Raw genomic sequence first — 15,236 nt, forward strand, 5'->3', positions numbered from 1 at the left:
GCAAAAGAATGAAATGCATAATTGGATAATTAATAAATGTTCACTGATAAAGTTTTTAATTACCTTATGACACAAATTGCCAATTACAAATTCCAGCAGGTGAGACTGCAAGGCATATACACTTGAAAAGAACTGTGAACGACACCATTTAGGAGATATCTGCTGTTAGACCTGCGGTAAAAATGCACTGTCGTTCCACTTACTCAACAAAACATTTTATGAATTGACGCACAAAATTAAATCCAATGCCAATGTGTTTCTCCGCAAATTCTGGGAATTAATATCTTGAAACTGGTGTCGTCCTGAGAATTCGTTCCAAGTGGATCCACCTTGCAAACTCCCCAGCTAGAATTTGTAGGTTACAATATGTGCTATAAGGTAATTTACCTAAAAACTTGCTTAGTGAATTTTTGTTAGTCAGTTGTGCATTTTAATTTTTTCTGCAAGTAATGTGTGCCTTTTCAAGTAGACCATCTCGTGGACTAGAATTGCACCATCTGCCACAGGCAATTCAAAACATTTTTTCGAAAGTGTTCATTGAAACACCCGTTATATTGTCATGGCTCACTGTAGACAAGAACAGAGACATATTTGAAAGAACTAGAACAAAGGCTCAGTTCAGGCTTCTTTTGTGCATAGATATGGGTACAAACACTGGCAACTGTCATGCATTTGCATTTGTTAACGTGAAGCTTCATTTACCAGCTAGAGCACCACGAGTAAATAGTATTAATGTCTAACTGTAATGAAAATTGATCAGAAGGGCTAGTGATTATGCAATACACGACACAATTATCAGCAAATAGTTTGACCGAATGTTTTATGTTGACGAGGAAGTCGTTAATGTATATTAGAGAAAGTAGCGGTCCTAATACAGAACTTTGAGGCACGCCTGAGGTCACTGAGACAGTAGAACCATGCCCGTTAGCAGAAACGTACTGGGATCTATCTGTATGAGGCATTTTAACCAGTGCAGGATATTGGCATCTATATTGACTTTATAAAGTTTAAAGAACAACATATGATGAGAAACAGTCAAATGCTTTTTCGAAGTACAGAAATATACAATCAACGGTTGGAGAGCTAGCAATAGCACGGCACAGGTTTCTAAAACTGTGTGCGAGTTATACGAGTTATACTCCAGAAAACTGAAGAGTTTGCAGTTAGATTGACCTGCATTCACTGTAGACAGCTTATTTCACATATACTTTGTCTTATAGTTCCTTTCATGTTTTGTTTATAGTATATTTGCTGTTTCTCTCACTCTGCCCTCAACCGAGAGCCAGTACTCCTTTGGTCCATTTCTTTCATTTGTCCATGTCTGTGTTGGCAAAGAATGTCTTCATAGCAGTTACCCTGTCGGCCTGTGTGCTTTCAAGAAAACAACAAAAGGACGACCAAGTCCTGCACCAGTGCCGTGACTGCACATGTGCACACGCACATAATTTTCTTATGCGAAATAGCATGCCTTGAAAGTTTCATTTTATTTTTAATGTAGAGCACTGTTGATACATAAAACTTTTAAGCCGCTCACTTCTTGCGTGTTTTTTTTTAGGTCTCTCTGCACATGCGACACTAGTTGGGGCAAAAGTGCACAGTAAAGTGATCATCGAGTTCCTGCTTGGTGCTGAACCTTGATTGGCAAAGAGAACATGCAAAAGGCCTTTCACATGAATGAATCATCATGTGATTTGTCAAGTTTGACTACCTGCTGAAGCACCTTGCACAGATGCTGCACTTGAAGAGTTTCTCAGCCTTGCGACTGTGAACTAAAATGTGCCTTCACGCATCTGACTTCCTGCCAAAGCTGTTGGAGCAGATGCTGCACTTGAAGGGCTTCTCTCCAGTACGTGTGCGCATCTGCACTATGAAATCAAAGTTGCAATGGAACGTGTAGGGGCACAAATGACAAGAAAACAGTCCTCAGTTTTGATCTGGCCTGTGGCTGGCTAGGCTCTTGCACTGGGTCTTGATTACAGCATCACCTTCTGGTGCCACAACCGGTGTGGTATCACCACTGCCAGTGCTGGTATTCTCTATAACGGATGATTCGGAGGTATATTCTTTTATATGAACGCCAGTGTCGTTGTGTTTTACCAGGTTACTGAGGAGAGAGAGACACTGAAAAAATAGTCACAGAAGTCTCGGCAATGTGATTAGTCACTTGCTACAGTTACTGTTCCCTAGGCAATGGCACTGTTGGTATGCTATACATGGAGTGCTTTTTGTTTTTCCCTTAAGCCAGTGTTCTCTATGGAATGGCAATATTTTAGATAAGTTATGATCTCCCCACTACCCCCACCACTCCTCTCTTTAACAGAATGTACAAGTCATGACAAAAAATTCTTAAACATCCTCGTGAAATGCAACACCCAGTTTTTACCCTGCACAATAGTGTTTACCTGTTGATAAAGATGTAATTCATAAGAGATTAGGTTTTAGCTACCCTCAAGATGACATTGCCTACCAACACTACAGCACAACCATATTTCAATTACTCTAACTTCTCAAGATGGTTGTTGCTATTATAAAGAGACGTGAAACATTGCATATGAGAAAAATCTTCCAAATACATTATTATGCCACTCAGTACCTATTACGGCAAGTCGTCCAGTCTTTGTTACTCAAGTGTGCAACATAATTCATGTGTCATACACTGAGTGACCCAATTCTACGATCATCATATGAACACTTGCTACAGTGAAGCTGCTTAAATTGTTCATGCTTTCATTTACTACTTACTGTGCAAGAAATAACAGCTGTGCGACTGCTGCCCTCACAAATGTTCGCAATAAAAAAACTGCACTATAGCTGTTCAGTCAAGAGCAGGTGTGAATGAGGGAAAAAAGGCCTTAGTAGATTTATGCAAATAGTATCAAGAACAGCATCGACTGTCAAATGTGAAACACTAAATGTCTGAAATCGTTAGCTAATCCTTTGTTATCTTAAAAATTTTGACAACGCTCTCAACTGATTGCTATGGCACCCACTTATCCTACCAAAGTTTATTGCAACTTTGTAAATTGGCTAAAGGCTTTGATTTAATCAATTGTGATACTAGTGATACAGTTCAGTAGTATCAGAGATATTTACTACGTTTATCTGTAAGCATATTTAGCGCCAGCAAACAAGGACGGAAGGGAGGACAACACAATGCACTATGTGTTGCGCATTGTGTTGTCGTCTCCCTTCCGTCCTTGTTTGCTGGCGCTAAATATGCTTTCAGTTTACCAACACGCCCAACAAATGGCAATGCTGCAATTTATCTGTACTGAGTCTACTTACTACTGTTGTACTTTATTAATAGAAAGTGGCATTCAACATTAAAATACCTTCGTTATATCGGATATTTGTCTCAAGCATATATTCATCGCACGCTATTAGCGTGATAAATTTTAGATTTACTCTGTTATACTCATGTTTGTTATACCTTGGTACCTCCACTGTCCTGCCTGTGTGAATTTTTTGTAAATATGTTTACAAACATAACCTCCAGTGATGCCTTGAGTAGGGTGTCGCTGAAGGTTAGATGCATTCATCTGAGCTAACTTAAGTATGATACAGCAAAGCATGGATGAGGTCTCAACAGATTGATGCTGTAAAAGATGTGTAGCTACAGTAGCAGTACAGTTACACTCAGTTGTCAAAAAGACAGGCTAACTAAAGCTCGGAGCTGAAGTCCACATGCCGTAACACTTTCCATCGTTACTGGTACCACAAGGAACGGAATCAACACAGTGAAACAGCTCACAGCATGAAGAATGCTAAAGGCACACACTACATTACTAAAGGCAATTTAGATTCAAAACAAAACACTAGAAGCTGGTGTTTTAAAATTATTAGATGCATGACCATGATTATACTGACAGTTGGTCCAACACTTGAAGTCATCGTAATCAGAAAGGGTCACTAAATGCGTGCGCAAATGTAACATTAGCCACACGTTGAAAGACCTGTATTAACAGCGCACAATAAGTCCACACCAAAGAAAGCTAAAGCAAGTCTCAATACATTCACTTATTAAGACCACAAGTGAATAGATGAAAACTATGTGTAAAAAAATGGGACACTACATTATACTACAGGAGTTAACAGGTGTTGTTATTAAAAACAAGAAATTGAACAGCTTAAAGATTGTCTTTTTTTTTCAGAATTGCCATGGATGATGAAAGAATTCATATATCATGATATAACAGCTCAGTCATTGCAGCAAAAGCAAGTGAAATGCAACGAAGGCACAGAGATATTGCATTAGTCAGCAATGAACTAGCTGTCCATCATCAAATGCCAAAGAAAATAAGCACACTTTAACCCAAAAGCCATGTGATCACTTTGTTGCAATACTTGAGGTTACCTTATTATTTTCACATAGCACTAACCTAGACTAACCATAGATTAACTGTAGATTAACTTCAACTATGTTGAACCAAAATATTAAACTAAATGTAAAAGAATGTCACAGCAGAGAATGACCGCAACTTATACAGCATATGCACCAGAACAGTAGTATCCCAAAAGATTCCACAGTGGCAAAAAAAAGGAGAGCAACTTAATTAACAATCTTCTTCCCTTATGGCACTGTGTGAACAAAAAGTGAGAAGGAAATGGAGAAAGAGGAACTTAATCCATGTTCACACTCATTCCTGCAGCAACTACTTTGACTGCCAAGTAGATACATAAAAGAAAAAGTTCCTTTACACACAAGCAACATCGAGCAGTACACATCAAGAGGATGATTTCAATGCAGATCATGCGCAAGATAACACCAAATGAAAATTCTGAAAATAAAAATCTGTTGAATTGCAGCCGAACTTTCAAGTAATGCAGTCACACTTCCAACAGAAAACTTCATTAAATCGACACTTTTGTTAACGCAATGTATTTGTGTTAAAAGCAGCAGGAAAAAAGACGAAGAAGAAAAAAAGAAAAGAAAACAGCGCAGGCTCGAGCAATACTTGTGTTCGCTAAAGCTTTGTGCATTCCCCCTCTCTTGCTTATCCAGAGAAATTCTCTTCTGGCTGATCTCACCTCCTTTCTGCTCATGAACTTTCTCTCCTTAGTACAACCTCGGTTCTTGCTGTCAATGGAATCAATCTTCATTACCTTCCCCTCAAAGCAGCTCCGTCTCTGAAAGAAAGAAAGAATTCTTTGAAGCATCAATCCCATTCCTCTGCATGAAAAAAAAGGGGGAGGGGGGGCTACCATATAGCTAACTAATAAAAAGAGTAGGGTAGAATAAATATTATTTATATAGCGTATGTAACATTATGAAAGTGTCACGAGAAGACATTCAAGTAAAGTTAGGTAATTAACTAGTTAGGTAATTCTTATCAGCATGCGCTGAAGTTGTACAAAAAAGCAGCAATATGAGATGCCTGCTTCACTTTGGTACAGCAAGGTCAAGAACACACATTGCCTTTCGGGCAAAGCATGCATGCTTGTGTGTGGGTATAATGAATCAAAATTCATCAAGTGTTTATTTTCATTGAATCAGCCATTTATCAGGTTATTCCTTGACTTTTTCATCATTTTATGACCTGCAGCAATTAGGCAGTATGTTTACGATGTCCAGATTCAGAATTTAAATCACAAGCAAGAAAGAAATGTACATGCACTGAAGCACACATCCAGTCTGATTTCATATCGTTTACCATTACGACACTTGTTGGCAACTGCCAGGCAAAACTTTCCTCCAAGTCGACACACTTGATGTGGATTATTGAACCAGCACCAATTGTAAAGTGGGACCACTTGGCAAGTGGGCCCACTTGCTAAAGTGGTTCCACTCTAAGTATAGCTAGCTGCAGCTGCCAAAAAGTGTAATAATGGTAAAGGATATGCAATTAGAAAAAGAAATTAAAGGAAGAATGCATTGCCGAATGTTTAAGTTTTTCTTATGTTGTTTGCTTTTGTTATAGCCTGGATTTTCTGTGAAAGTATAGTTGTCACATTATTGGTTGTTTCTTTCACTGGAACACCAGTCCTGGACTCCCAGTGCATCACGGTGTCTGCAAAGGAGGCATAAATTAACAAATCGGGCAGTAGGCATACATAACGCAGTAAAAAATGGCTACAATCTTGCCAATAATCAAAGCAACCTTCTGCAGGCTTGGCTTCTTCCTTACTACAGCAGTGGAGTTTTTGTAGTCTTTTAGGGATAGCTTGGCCCCATAAGTGCGCTCTGCCAGCACTCCACGGCCCCATATGTCTTGGGCCATATCTTTTACAACCATAGATATGCCTTTTCGTGGCCAAGAATTTACTCGGCCTGCTTGCTGCCAATAATTAGGCCGTCTTTCACATGATACTGCAAAATAAAATAAAATGATAAAAAAAGAAAGAAATGTAGAGAATGCAGTGATACACTCACCCTGCCATCACCAATATCATTGAAAGGATCATGGGCCTTTGGGTCAGCCAGTGAAGAGAAATAAAAGGTAAAGATTATGTTTTTGTCAAAATAATAGCACTGACACAGTGGCATTCAAAGCATTTTGCCTTCTACCTGTGGCCAATGACTGCAGCAAGCTCTCTGGATGTCTTTTCTAGACTTTCAAGGGCTGGAGTTGAACAATTATGGGTGGCCAGTGGCATTGGCTTGGGGGCTGTGGATGGTGTTCCTATGTCAGTACATACTCTGACCTCCCGGGTCATTGTTGTCGGTTTTAGCATAGTCATATTCATGCTCCTATTCAGAAGCAGCACCTACGGTATAGAAGCTCATGAACAGAAAACAGCACCCTCTCAATAAAACTAGGCATGTTGCCATGACCAAGAAAACTGTTAATATTTTTTCTGTGCTTTTTGGTGACAAGTATTTGTTATGAGCATGAATGCAGGTACCATTTTATCTATCCTGATGCGAGTACTTGACTGCTAGGAAAGCAGGAGGTACAAGTTAAAAGAATCCACTCTGGCTACTCTCCATGTTCAACATCTAATCAAAAGGCTGAGGGTTTAGCATTTCGATGAACAAAAATGTTTTGCAGCATTACTGTTTCATGCAGCCTGTGTACTTTACCTGTAGGGTGTACATATATGAATATTATATGTACGAATGGGCATGCAGTATTGTATGTATGTAGCACTGTATGCACTCTGCAGAGGAGGCAATAGCTGCTCATAATTCTGGTTAGTGTACCTGCTACAATGAGTCAGTGGCCATAGTGTTCTGGTGCTGAGGTAAGGGAGTTCAACTACAGCCATTATGGACACATTTCAATGGAAGTTAAATACAAAAACACCTGTGTAGTTAAATTTAGGTGCATATTGAAGAACCCCAGACAGTCAAAATTAAACTTGAGCACTCCATTATGGTATACCTTATAAATTAAACCACCGTGCACAGACTATGGAATTTAATTCTCGGTGTGATCCTGCCATGCTTTTTGCATTCTTTTTCTCACATATATGTGTCACAGAAACTTTGGAACTTTTCTTGCTTTATCCAAGCAATTTTTATACAGCATGAATTAGCAGCCACCAACCATGTGAGCATGACTCATCCAGCCACAAATCATTATGCAACAGTGGTTACCTACACAGAACTTGAGCTTCTTGCCAGTGATATAGCAAGTGTAGGCTTACGTGCTTTTGTCAAGTAACCTTTATTTCCAACAGGCCTATTTTCCTGCTCCCCTTTACAACACAACCTGGTGATAAGGGATCAGGCAATTGATCTGGTCATATAAAAAGCAGGGCCCAACAGTACTCGTATGCAGGCGCAAACACTTCGGTTAACTTCACAGAACTTTATGCACAACAAAACGTAAAGCTCACTTCCTCCTCACTGAAAATTATCAAACGAGCTTTGTACAGAAATATTTTATTGATTTCTAAACTGATGATGTGTGGTGTTTTATGGCGCAAGGGCCAGGTTTGGCCAAAGAGTGCCATGACAAGTGGTAATGTTGACGATGTATTGTGGATGGCGTGCACAATGAATTCCTCATGGTAGATGCGACATGGCTGTAAAAGGGCCTAAAACCTGTAGCTGTAAGTGGCGTAGAATGTATAGGTGCTAAAATAATGACGGTGACTAGGCAGTGATGTGGGCTATGACAATGGGCTTTTGTTAAAACATTATGCAATAAAACATAACACTGACAACAGAGTTTCAAGAGAGCCCTTGAATGCAGGGCTGTTAGTCATGTGCTAAAAGTTACCTGGCCAAATGATATTCAGGGTGTCGGTTTCGGCTAAAAAATCTAAGACTGTTTGCAGATTAAAAAGCGGTTTATCGCTAAGAAAAAATGCAGGGTGAAGGAGTATGTTCTCGCGATATGCAGCAGGGAAATACTTTTTCCTCTTTGTTTCTATGGCAGGGCACTGAATAAGAACATGGATGACTGTGACAATGTTGCCGCACTTAATACAAGTTGGAGGATTGCCCCTAGTCAAGATTGCCCCCATCACATGTATATGTGATAAACCAATAAAGAAAGAAAGAAAAAAGATAAGAGTGAGTACCGTATGTGTGGCCTATCCTTAATCGGCAAAGAAGTACTTCCTTGTACCGTGCTGTTTTTCCACTTATCCAGTTCCCCAGTTTTGGCTTTACAATGTGAAGCTTATTCATTGCTTGTGTATCCCACTCACCTTGCCAAAGATTCCTCAATTTACGGCTCAGAAAAGGCTTTAGGTCTGTGGCAGGGATGAGTGTATTTCCATCTTTGTCGCTGAAACTCACTGACGTAGCTATTTCTTCAGCAGCCACATTGCCTTTTATACCCCTGTGGCCAGGTTGATCACTTGGTTGCACATATTTGCAGAGCACAACAGGGTATATAGCTCGTTCAAAACGGAGTTCTTGTGTTTTCGTAGGCTAATTAGGGCTTTCACTACACTTAATGAGTTTGTGAAGGCAATAGCCTTAGCCATATTTGTGTGCCGTATGTGTTGAATAGCCTTAAGAATGGCGTACGCTTCCGCTGTAAAGATACTGGTGTGTAGGTTTAGTGCTCCAGATGTTGAAAACGAGGGTCCCAGAGCTGCGTAAGCAACACCAGCTGGAGACTTCGAAGCATCTGTGTAAAATTCATCACAGAGTACTTCTCCTTGAGTTCCAGAAAATGCGAATATATGTGTGCCTCCGGGGCTCGTTTCGATATTTCTAAGAAAGAGATGTCACATTGGATAGTCTGCCATTCCCAAGGCGGTGGAAGCCGTGTAGGAGCCATTAGGACATTGTGTAAAAGAGGGACCTCTGTTTTTACTGAGAGTGCTTCTGAGGGACAGAGGAGGCCTACTGGCAGGGCAGTTACGAAACAGCCTAGCAGTGGACAAGTCGTATATAGTAGAATGACAAGGATGTTTAACATCAGAGTTAACTTTCAGGGCGTAGTTTTCGGGCGATCGAAACTGCAACTTCTTTTTAAAATGTCCTTCTGCAAAAAGCTGTGCAAATATCGGTAAGCGGGAGCCGCGGAACTAGCGAAACGGTAGCAAAGCATGTGCCCTCCTGGGCATTACCATTATGTTTTCGGCATTAGCACGATGACAGCGATCGGTTATCGATGTTACCAGTACGGTGGCGGGGAAGCATGGAGGAAGGGAAAAAAAGTTTTCCCTCCCTCCATACGGGAAAGTGGTCATTCCATGTACCCACCCACGCTCCGAGGACTAAATTACAACGACTTACTTATTGCGGCCCTGACAGCTATGATTGCAGCTTTAATGAAACAATAAGAGCATACACATACTCTTGCCAGCTTTCTCAACAATCATACTACAGGTCATAGCATCAGGCAGAGTTAACAACACGACTATAAAATAAAGATCAGTGTAGCTAATGAAAAATCACAGAGTTTCTAAATAAATACTAATACGAAACTCTATGCGAAAAATAGTGCAAGATCGATCTTGCATAGCGCAGCTGCAGCCGTAGCCGTCTAGCAGACGTCACACAAGTGAAGATCGCAGCATCACCATCGGTCACACACACATTCACGCTCGAGGCCAGTATGTATAGCTCACTTAATATAAAGCACGTATATTAATAACCTTAATAAAAAAAATTGCAGCATTAATCACAACGAGTTATTGAGAATGTTCACTATAAACGTTTCTCATAAATACGCTGATATGCCGGATGTGCGCAATATGCAAAGGCCAAATTAACGCTACAAAACCTTAGGAGCATGTGTTATGGTTTTTGAAGCTCTTTACGAAGTTTCTTTAGTGATGGTTTATTGAATTGTTGTCCTTTATTCTGGAACTGACAAAAAAGTGATTGCTCCACCGGAGAGCTTGCTATCGCGAACGTGGTCTACGGCATCCAGTGGGATACTGCGTGCAAAATGGTAAGCCGATAGTGCCGGACGCCGGTTTGATTTCCGTACATTTCTAGCAGCCAATGAGCATCGCGAGTTATCGGGTTACGCAAGATGGCGTACGTCGCTGGCCTCCGTTACTTTTGCCCTGTCAGCTTCGTTTCATCCTTGCTTTAACACGCTAAGCTTAACTCTCCTCGGAATTATGGTCGGAAAGTCTCACTGTTTTGCCTGTGATGCTTTCAACACTGCTCAGCTTAGTTGTGCTTGTGCTCGGTCTGATGCTGTGTCATAAGTGGAATCCCTTTCTTGGAAGCGTAGTATGTTGTATATTAACTTTCTACGGAATCAAGAAGGTTTTGCAAGGAAAGCTAGACAGTGTAATCGGAAAGTTTTCCAGAGGAAGCGCTACGAAATGTCGCCTGCCAAAGAACGCCTTTATCCTGCCAGACAACGCGGTGAAATTTATGAGTCATCTTTACGGTGTACTCACAGGCAAGGAGCCTTCAGGCACGGAGTTGCGGATCAGCAGCACCTGTCTCACTTCGTCTTCTCAGAGCGAAGATGGCGACTTAGAGCGTCACTGTCCGTCGGACTACGTCACCGCAGAGGTGAAGGCTTTTGTTGACAACATAAAAACGCACTACATCGACTCCTGGTACACCGACGTGAGCAGCAATCTGGATTTTCCGAAAGAGCTCGAGTACATTATCGAAGATGTGTTGCGGGCACTTTACCTACGGCTGGGTTCTCTGGATGTGTGTAGCCTGCTAGAGAAAATGTTGCCCGTGGTGCAAGCTCATTATAGAAAATATAGGACGTGCCTCTTGGCCGTGGAACGCACCAAGAGGCACAGCTGCGACGAGTCGTGCGACGCACTGCGGCGCGAAACAATCAGGAGGCGATTTCCTTTGAAGCACGTTGCCTTCGAGAGCGAAACCTCGGAGCAGCACTATCTGAGAGGAATCACTTCGGTGTTGGTCAAGCTCCTAGAGCCACCTCACTTGCTGGCCAGTCCGGCAACAAATGCTCTTGTGGTGGACATCCTTACCAACAACGTACTCGCCCCTGCTGTCCACCGTTTGTGCATGCCCGAATGGCTCAATTGGGCGTTACTCTTCGTACTTTCAATGGAAGAAGATGCAGAAATACTTTCCATGAAAAACTGTGATGTGGCAGAGCAACATGCCAAACAGGGCAACACAGAGAGTGGTGATGGTGACTGTCCATGCAAGGCAAAGCAGAAGCCTTCAAGTACAGATGTGTGTGCTTCCACAGAGAGTGCAGGCACTAACCAGTCTTCCAATGTCAATCAGGACGAGACATCTGTGTTGCCTTGTCGAGATTCCAGCTCATTTAGTCTCAACTCTGCCAAAGGGAGCGAGTACTTGACTCTCCCAGCTGTTTATGTTGGTACACAAGATCACTCGGTAAAAATCTTTAGTTCCAAGGATGTTGAAAAGGCTGTGGAAGCAGAAGTTTTCTTGGGGTCCTTGGTGTTCTCGGACATCTGCATAATGCGCACAGAATCGAGGTCTGTGCCTGGAAAAGGAGTGCACACAGTTTACTGCATCATGTATGAAATTCGCAAGCACAGCGAAGATGCAACCGCACCCTTGACTGAAGTCCGCAAGGTATGGAGGAGGTTCAGGGAATTTCTGGAACTGCAAGGAAGCCTTGAAAGCAACCCACACTTGAGAAAGCACCTGAAAGGAATTCGTGGCCCCAGTCGTGGATTGGGGAGTGTGTTGTCTGACAAAAAAAATGTACAGGAGCGGCTCATATTTCTGCAGCACTATTTAAAGCTTCTCTGTAGCCGTGAAGCAATTGTAAACAGCAAAGAGTTTCACAAGTTTCTTGACTATGCCGAGGACATAGAAGAGCAACCAGTCGCTCAAATGCGGCGACAGGCGTCATCAAGTCGTTTAGACCGGGTCTTTGTGCAAGGAGTTAAAAGCACATTGGAGCTGCTCAAGACAGCTCTCCCTGGAGATGATCACAGTTCCATAAGCCCACTCTCACCTCTAGAAGGCAGCATGGTGCTGATGTCCGACTACCTTCCTGCTGATCTTGAGTATTCATTTTCTGAAGACAACCATTCTCAGCTCTTGCAGCAGTGTATGTTCAACTTCATTGACAACTTTGACCAGGCATCATCTCCTGAATTCTCACCACCACTCACCCCAAGCTCTTTGCCGCTGCCTCAGGACCGGTCACCGAGCAATGCATCGTACAAGAGTTTCCAGGAACTGCCAACCCCTGAGGTCCACTTCCCACCTATGGAGGAAGACATTGTGCCATTGTGGAGGGGCAATGTCCCACAGACGCCCATGGAACAAGTTGCAGAGTCCCTCCATTTGGACATTCCTCTCTTTGCTTCAGCAGTTGACTTTGTAGTGGACTCTCTTGAAGATGGCCATGTTTGCAAGTCAGCTCAGCTGGTCCTGTTTGTTGAACTCTTAATGGGTAGAGCACTTGAGACGTCTCTGAGGGATAAACTGACTGCACTGTTCGGGGTGGCCAATTGCACTTTTTACTTGCACCGGTTGCATGAACAATTGTGGGGCTCCGAACCCAGTGCACAGGTATTTAGGGAGGCTCAGGTTGCACGGGGTTTGGTGAAGATTGTGCCTGTGTGGGCACAGCTAATTTTTGGTGTAGAAAATGTGTGCAAAGCAGCAAGGACACTTGCCAAATCCATACAGATTCTGGACCTGAACAAATGTCTAGTCTACCAGTTGCTTGACATCCTGGTCGATTCCCTGCTTGCTCAGGACAACTGTGATGCCAGGCTTGAAGAGAATGCCTGATAGATTTATTCACTGTTTTTTCCCATTCAATATTTGCTTTATTGGCCCCAGTGTCGAGCCCTTTATATACTGTGTATTCTATTTCAAGCCGATATTTATTTACTGTTACCTGAACACCTTGTTGTGACGTTTGTTACATAGCGTGGTACACTGTGTACAATAAATTTATCATTCCATAGGTGAAAGCTTCTGCTGTTATGTGCATGTACAGCAACACTGCTGAACAATGTATGATGGAAAGCTGTATATAGAGTCAAGTGCAAAAGTCTAGAGACCACAGAATATGCAAAAAAACAAAAATTCTAGCACAGCTGAAATGTAAAATTGTATAAAAGCATGGCACTGGTCAAGTAGGTGCACGTGGGCAGTCTATTTGATTTCCGCCTTTATGCCTAAGTTGAGAAGAAAAAACAAATTTAACGGCAACTCTAGTCCTTAAACTTTTGCACTCGACGGTACCTTCATAGGATTTAAGCCACAAGAAACTTCTAGAGAAGCTTTCTTAAGGTACATTTTACCTGGATAGTGGCACAAGTTATGACACATGCACTGACCATATTCCCTACTGGAATGGATATTTGTTAATCATAAAATTGCTTGAATTAATGAATGTGTCAAACCATACAAAGTATATAATTGGTGCATTTGGCTAGTGTTATTGATAGGACTGAAACTGAGTACAACAAGGAAACAAGGTGATGCTAAGCACCACATTAATGGCAGTACAGAAGATTATAGGTGCAATGCTAAGAGATGGGAAGGCAGCAGTGTGTATTAGTTCAGGCAGCTCATATTCTAGTTGATAGAAAGTGGTGTTGGGCAAGTCATATAATGTGCGGGACAGATAACCTGTTAGAGTAATGGAATGTGTGCCTGGGAAAGGGAAACACATTTGAAGGCAGCATAGGAGTATCTTGTGCAGCGAGATTAGGAAATTTGCAGGCATAGGTTGTAGTCAGCTTATACAAGGTGACAAAAGTTGGAGGTTATTGGGAGAGGCCTCCATCCTGAAGTCGGCATAAATAGGCTGCTGCTGCAAGTGATGGTACGATTCAAGCCAAACAGCATTCTAGCTACCCCTATTCAATGTTGCACACTGATTTAGTTAAAATGTGTATTGACCCTTTGAACAGCTTTTGTGTAGTGTCTGAAAGAGTGATTTGATAGGGACCATATTGCATTAGGGCCATCAGTTGTCCGATAACTTGCACAGATCAAATTGTTTTGCTTGAGATGTAACACACATAACTTTTTATTGGTCTTTATGCTGCATGGAAGGGAGGTGCCTTTCATCAGTTTGTTCTTAATTTCAGTATTCTGTGTTGTTCAAGCAGGAACTGGGTAAGTGCTTTATAGACTTTCCTTTTTTCCCGGGACACTGACAGCAAATGTCGAATCAAGTTGCATTGTTATATTGTCCTTCTGTAAACCTTACAACATTCCAAGAGATGACTTAGTAGCAGAGAAAATTGTGGCTGGAGGAACAAATCAATTCTTCTGCAACTCAAATCACCCCCACTGAACAGAATCCTAAGCACCCACAAAGTGTTGACAAAGCAGTGTAAAAAGGTAGGCATCACTGTGATTCTCTGTGGAGAATTCCAGTTAAATTTGCCGCACTGCATTTTTCTCGTGTTTGAATGCAAGATATTGCTTTCTTTTTGGAGATTCCAAAGTTGCATGGTCTCTCAGCTCTAGTATGAGACTCGCTTCTTTGCACCATTATTCAACATTTTATTTACTTTACTTTTGGCTATGACTAAACCCTTTTGAAAAGTCCTTGTGGTATAACTACTCCCTGGATGACCATATGGAGCCAACAGACAATGAAGTCAAGAAAAGCATCAGGGAAATTAGCTGTAGTTGACATTGAAATGTAGAAAATAATAAACAACAAGAAATGAAAGTAGACAGAAAAGATAATGTGTCTCTGGTGGGAGCTGAACCCACAGCCTCCGCATTTCGTGTACGTTGCACTACCAATTGTGCTACGGCTATCAAACCATCCACTAACTTGAGTATTTAGGTTTACTAGATCTAGCCCTAGAAGTGTTGGCCAGCACCACTTGGAGCCACAGTGGGCGGATATGGAACATCCTTTTTTGCCCAGTGGCGTCGCATAACAGATGATCTTAGGAGAGCAGGCACGTGGCTA

General features: G+C 41.8%; 2 protein-coding genes across 2 annotated transcripts in view; both read left to right on the top strand.

Moving 5' to 3' along the window:
* Positions 1-10,090: 10,090 nt before the first annotated feature.
* Positions 10,091-15,236, top strand: part of LOC142582331 (uncharacterized) — a 57,138-nt gene continuing 51,992 nt past the window's right edge. The window contains exons 1-2 of the mRNA XM_075691916.1: positions 10,091-10,301; positions 14,395-14,422. Of these exons, the coding sequence (XP_075548031.1) occupies positions 10,299-10,301; positions 14,395-14,422 (31 nt within the window). The 5' untranslated portion in view covers positions 10,091-10,298. The remainder of the gene's footprint in view (positions 10,302-14,394; positions 14,423-15,236) is intronic.
* LOC142582330 (uncharacterized) lies at positions 10,360-13,259 on the top strand. The gene has a single exon (XM_075691914.1). The coding sequence runs from the start codon at positions 10,508-10,510 to the stop codon at positions 13,079-13,081; it is 2,574 nt and encodes an 857-aa protein (XP_075548029.1). The 5' UTR covers positions 10,360-10,507; the 3' UTR covers positions 13,082-13,259.

Source organism: Dermacentor variabilis, chromosome 5 (genome assembly GCF_050947875.1).
Source record: "Dermacentor variabilis isolate Ectoservices chromosome 5, ASM5094787v1, whole genome shotgun sequence".
Taxonomy (NCBI): domain Eukaryota; kingdom Metazoa; phylum Arthropoda; class Arachnida; order Ixodida; family Ixodidae; genus Dermacentor; species Dermacentor variabilis.

Coding starts and splice junctions, on each gene's coding strand:
- LOC142582330 (XM_075691914.1), top strand. CDS start 10,508: ATGCTTTCAACACTGCTCAGCTTAGTTGTGCTTGTGCTCGGTCTGATG.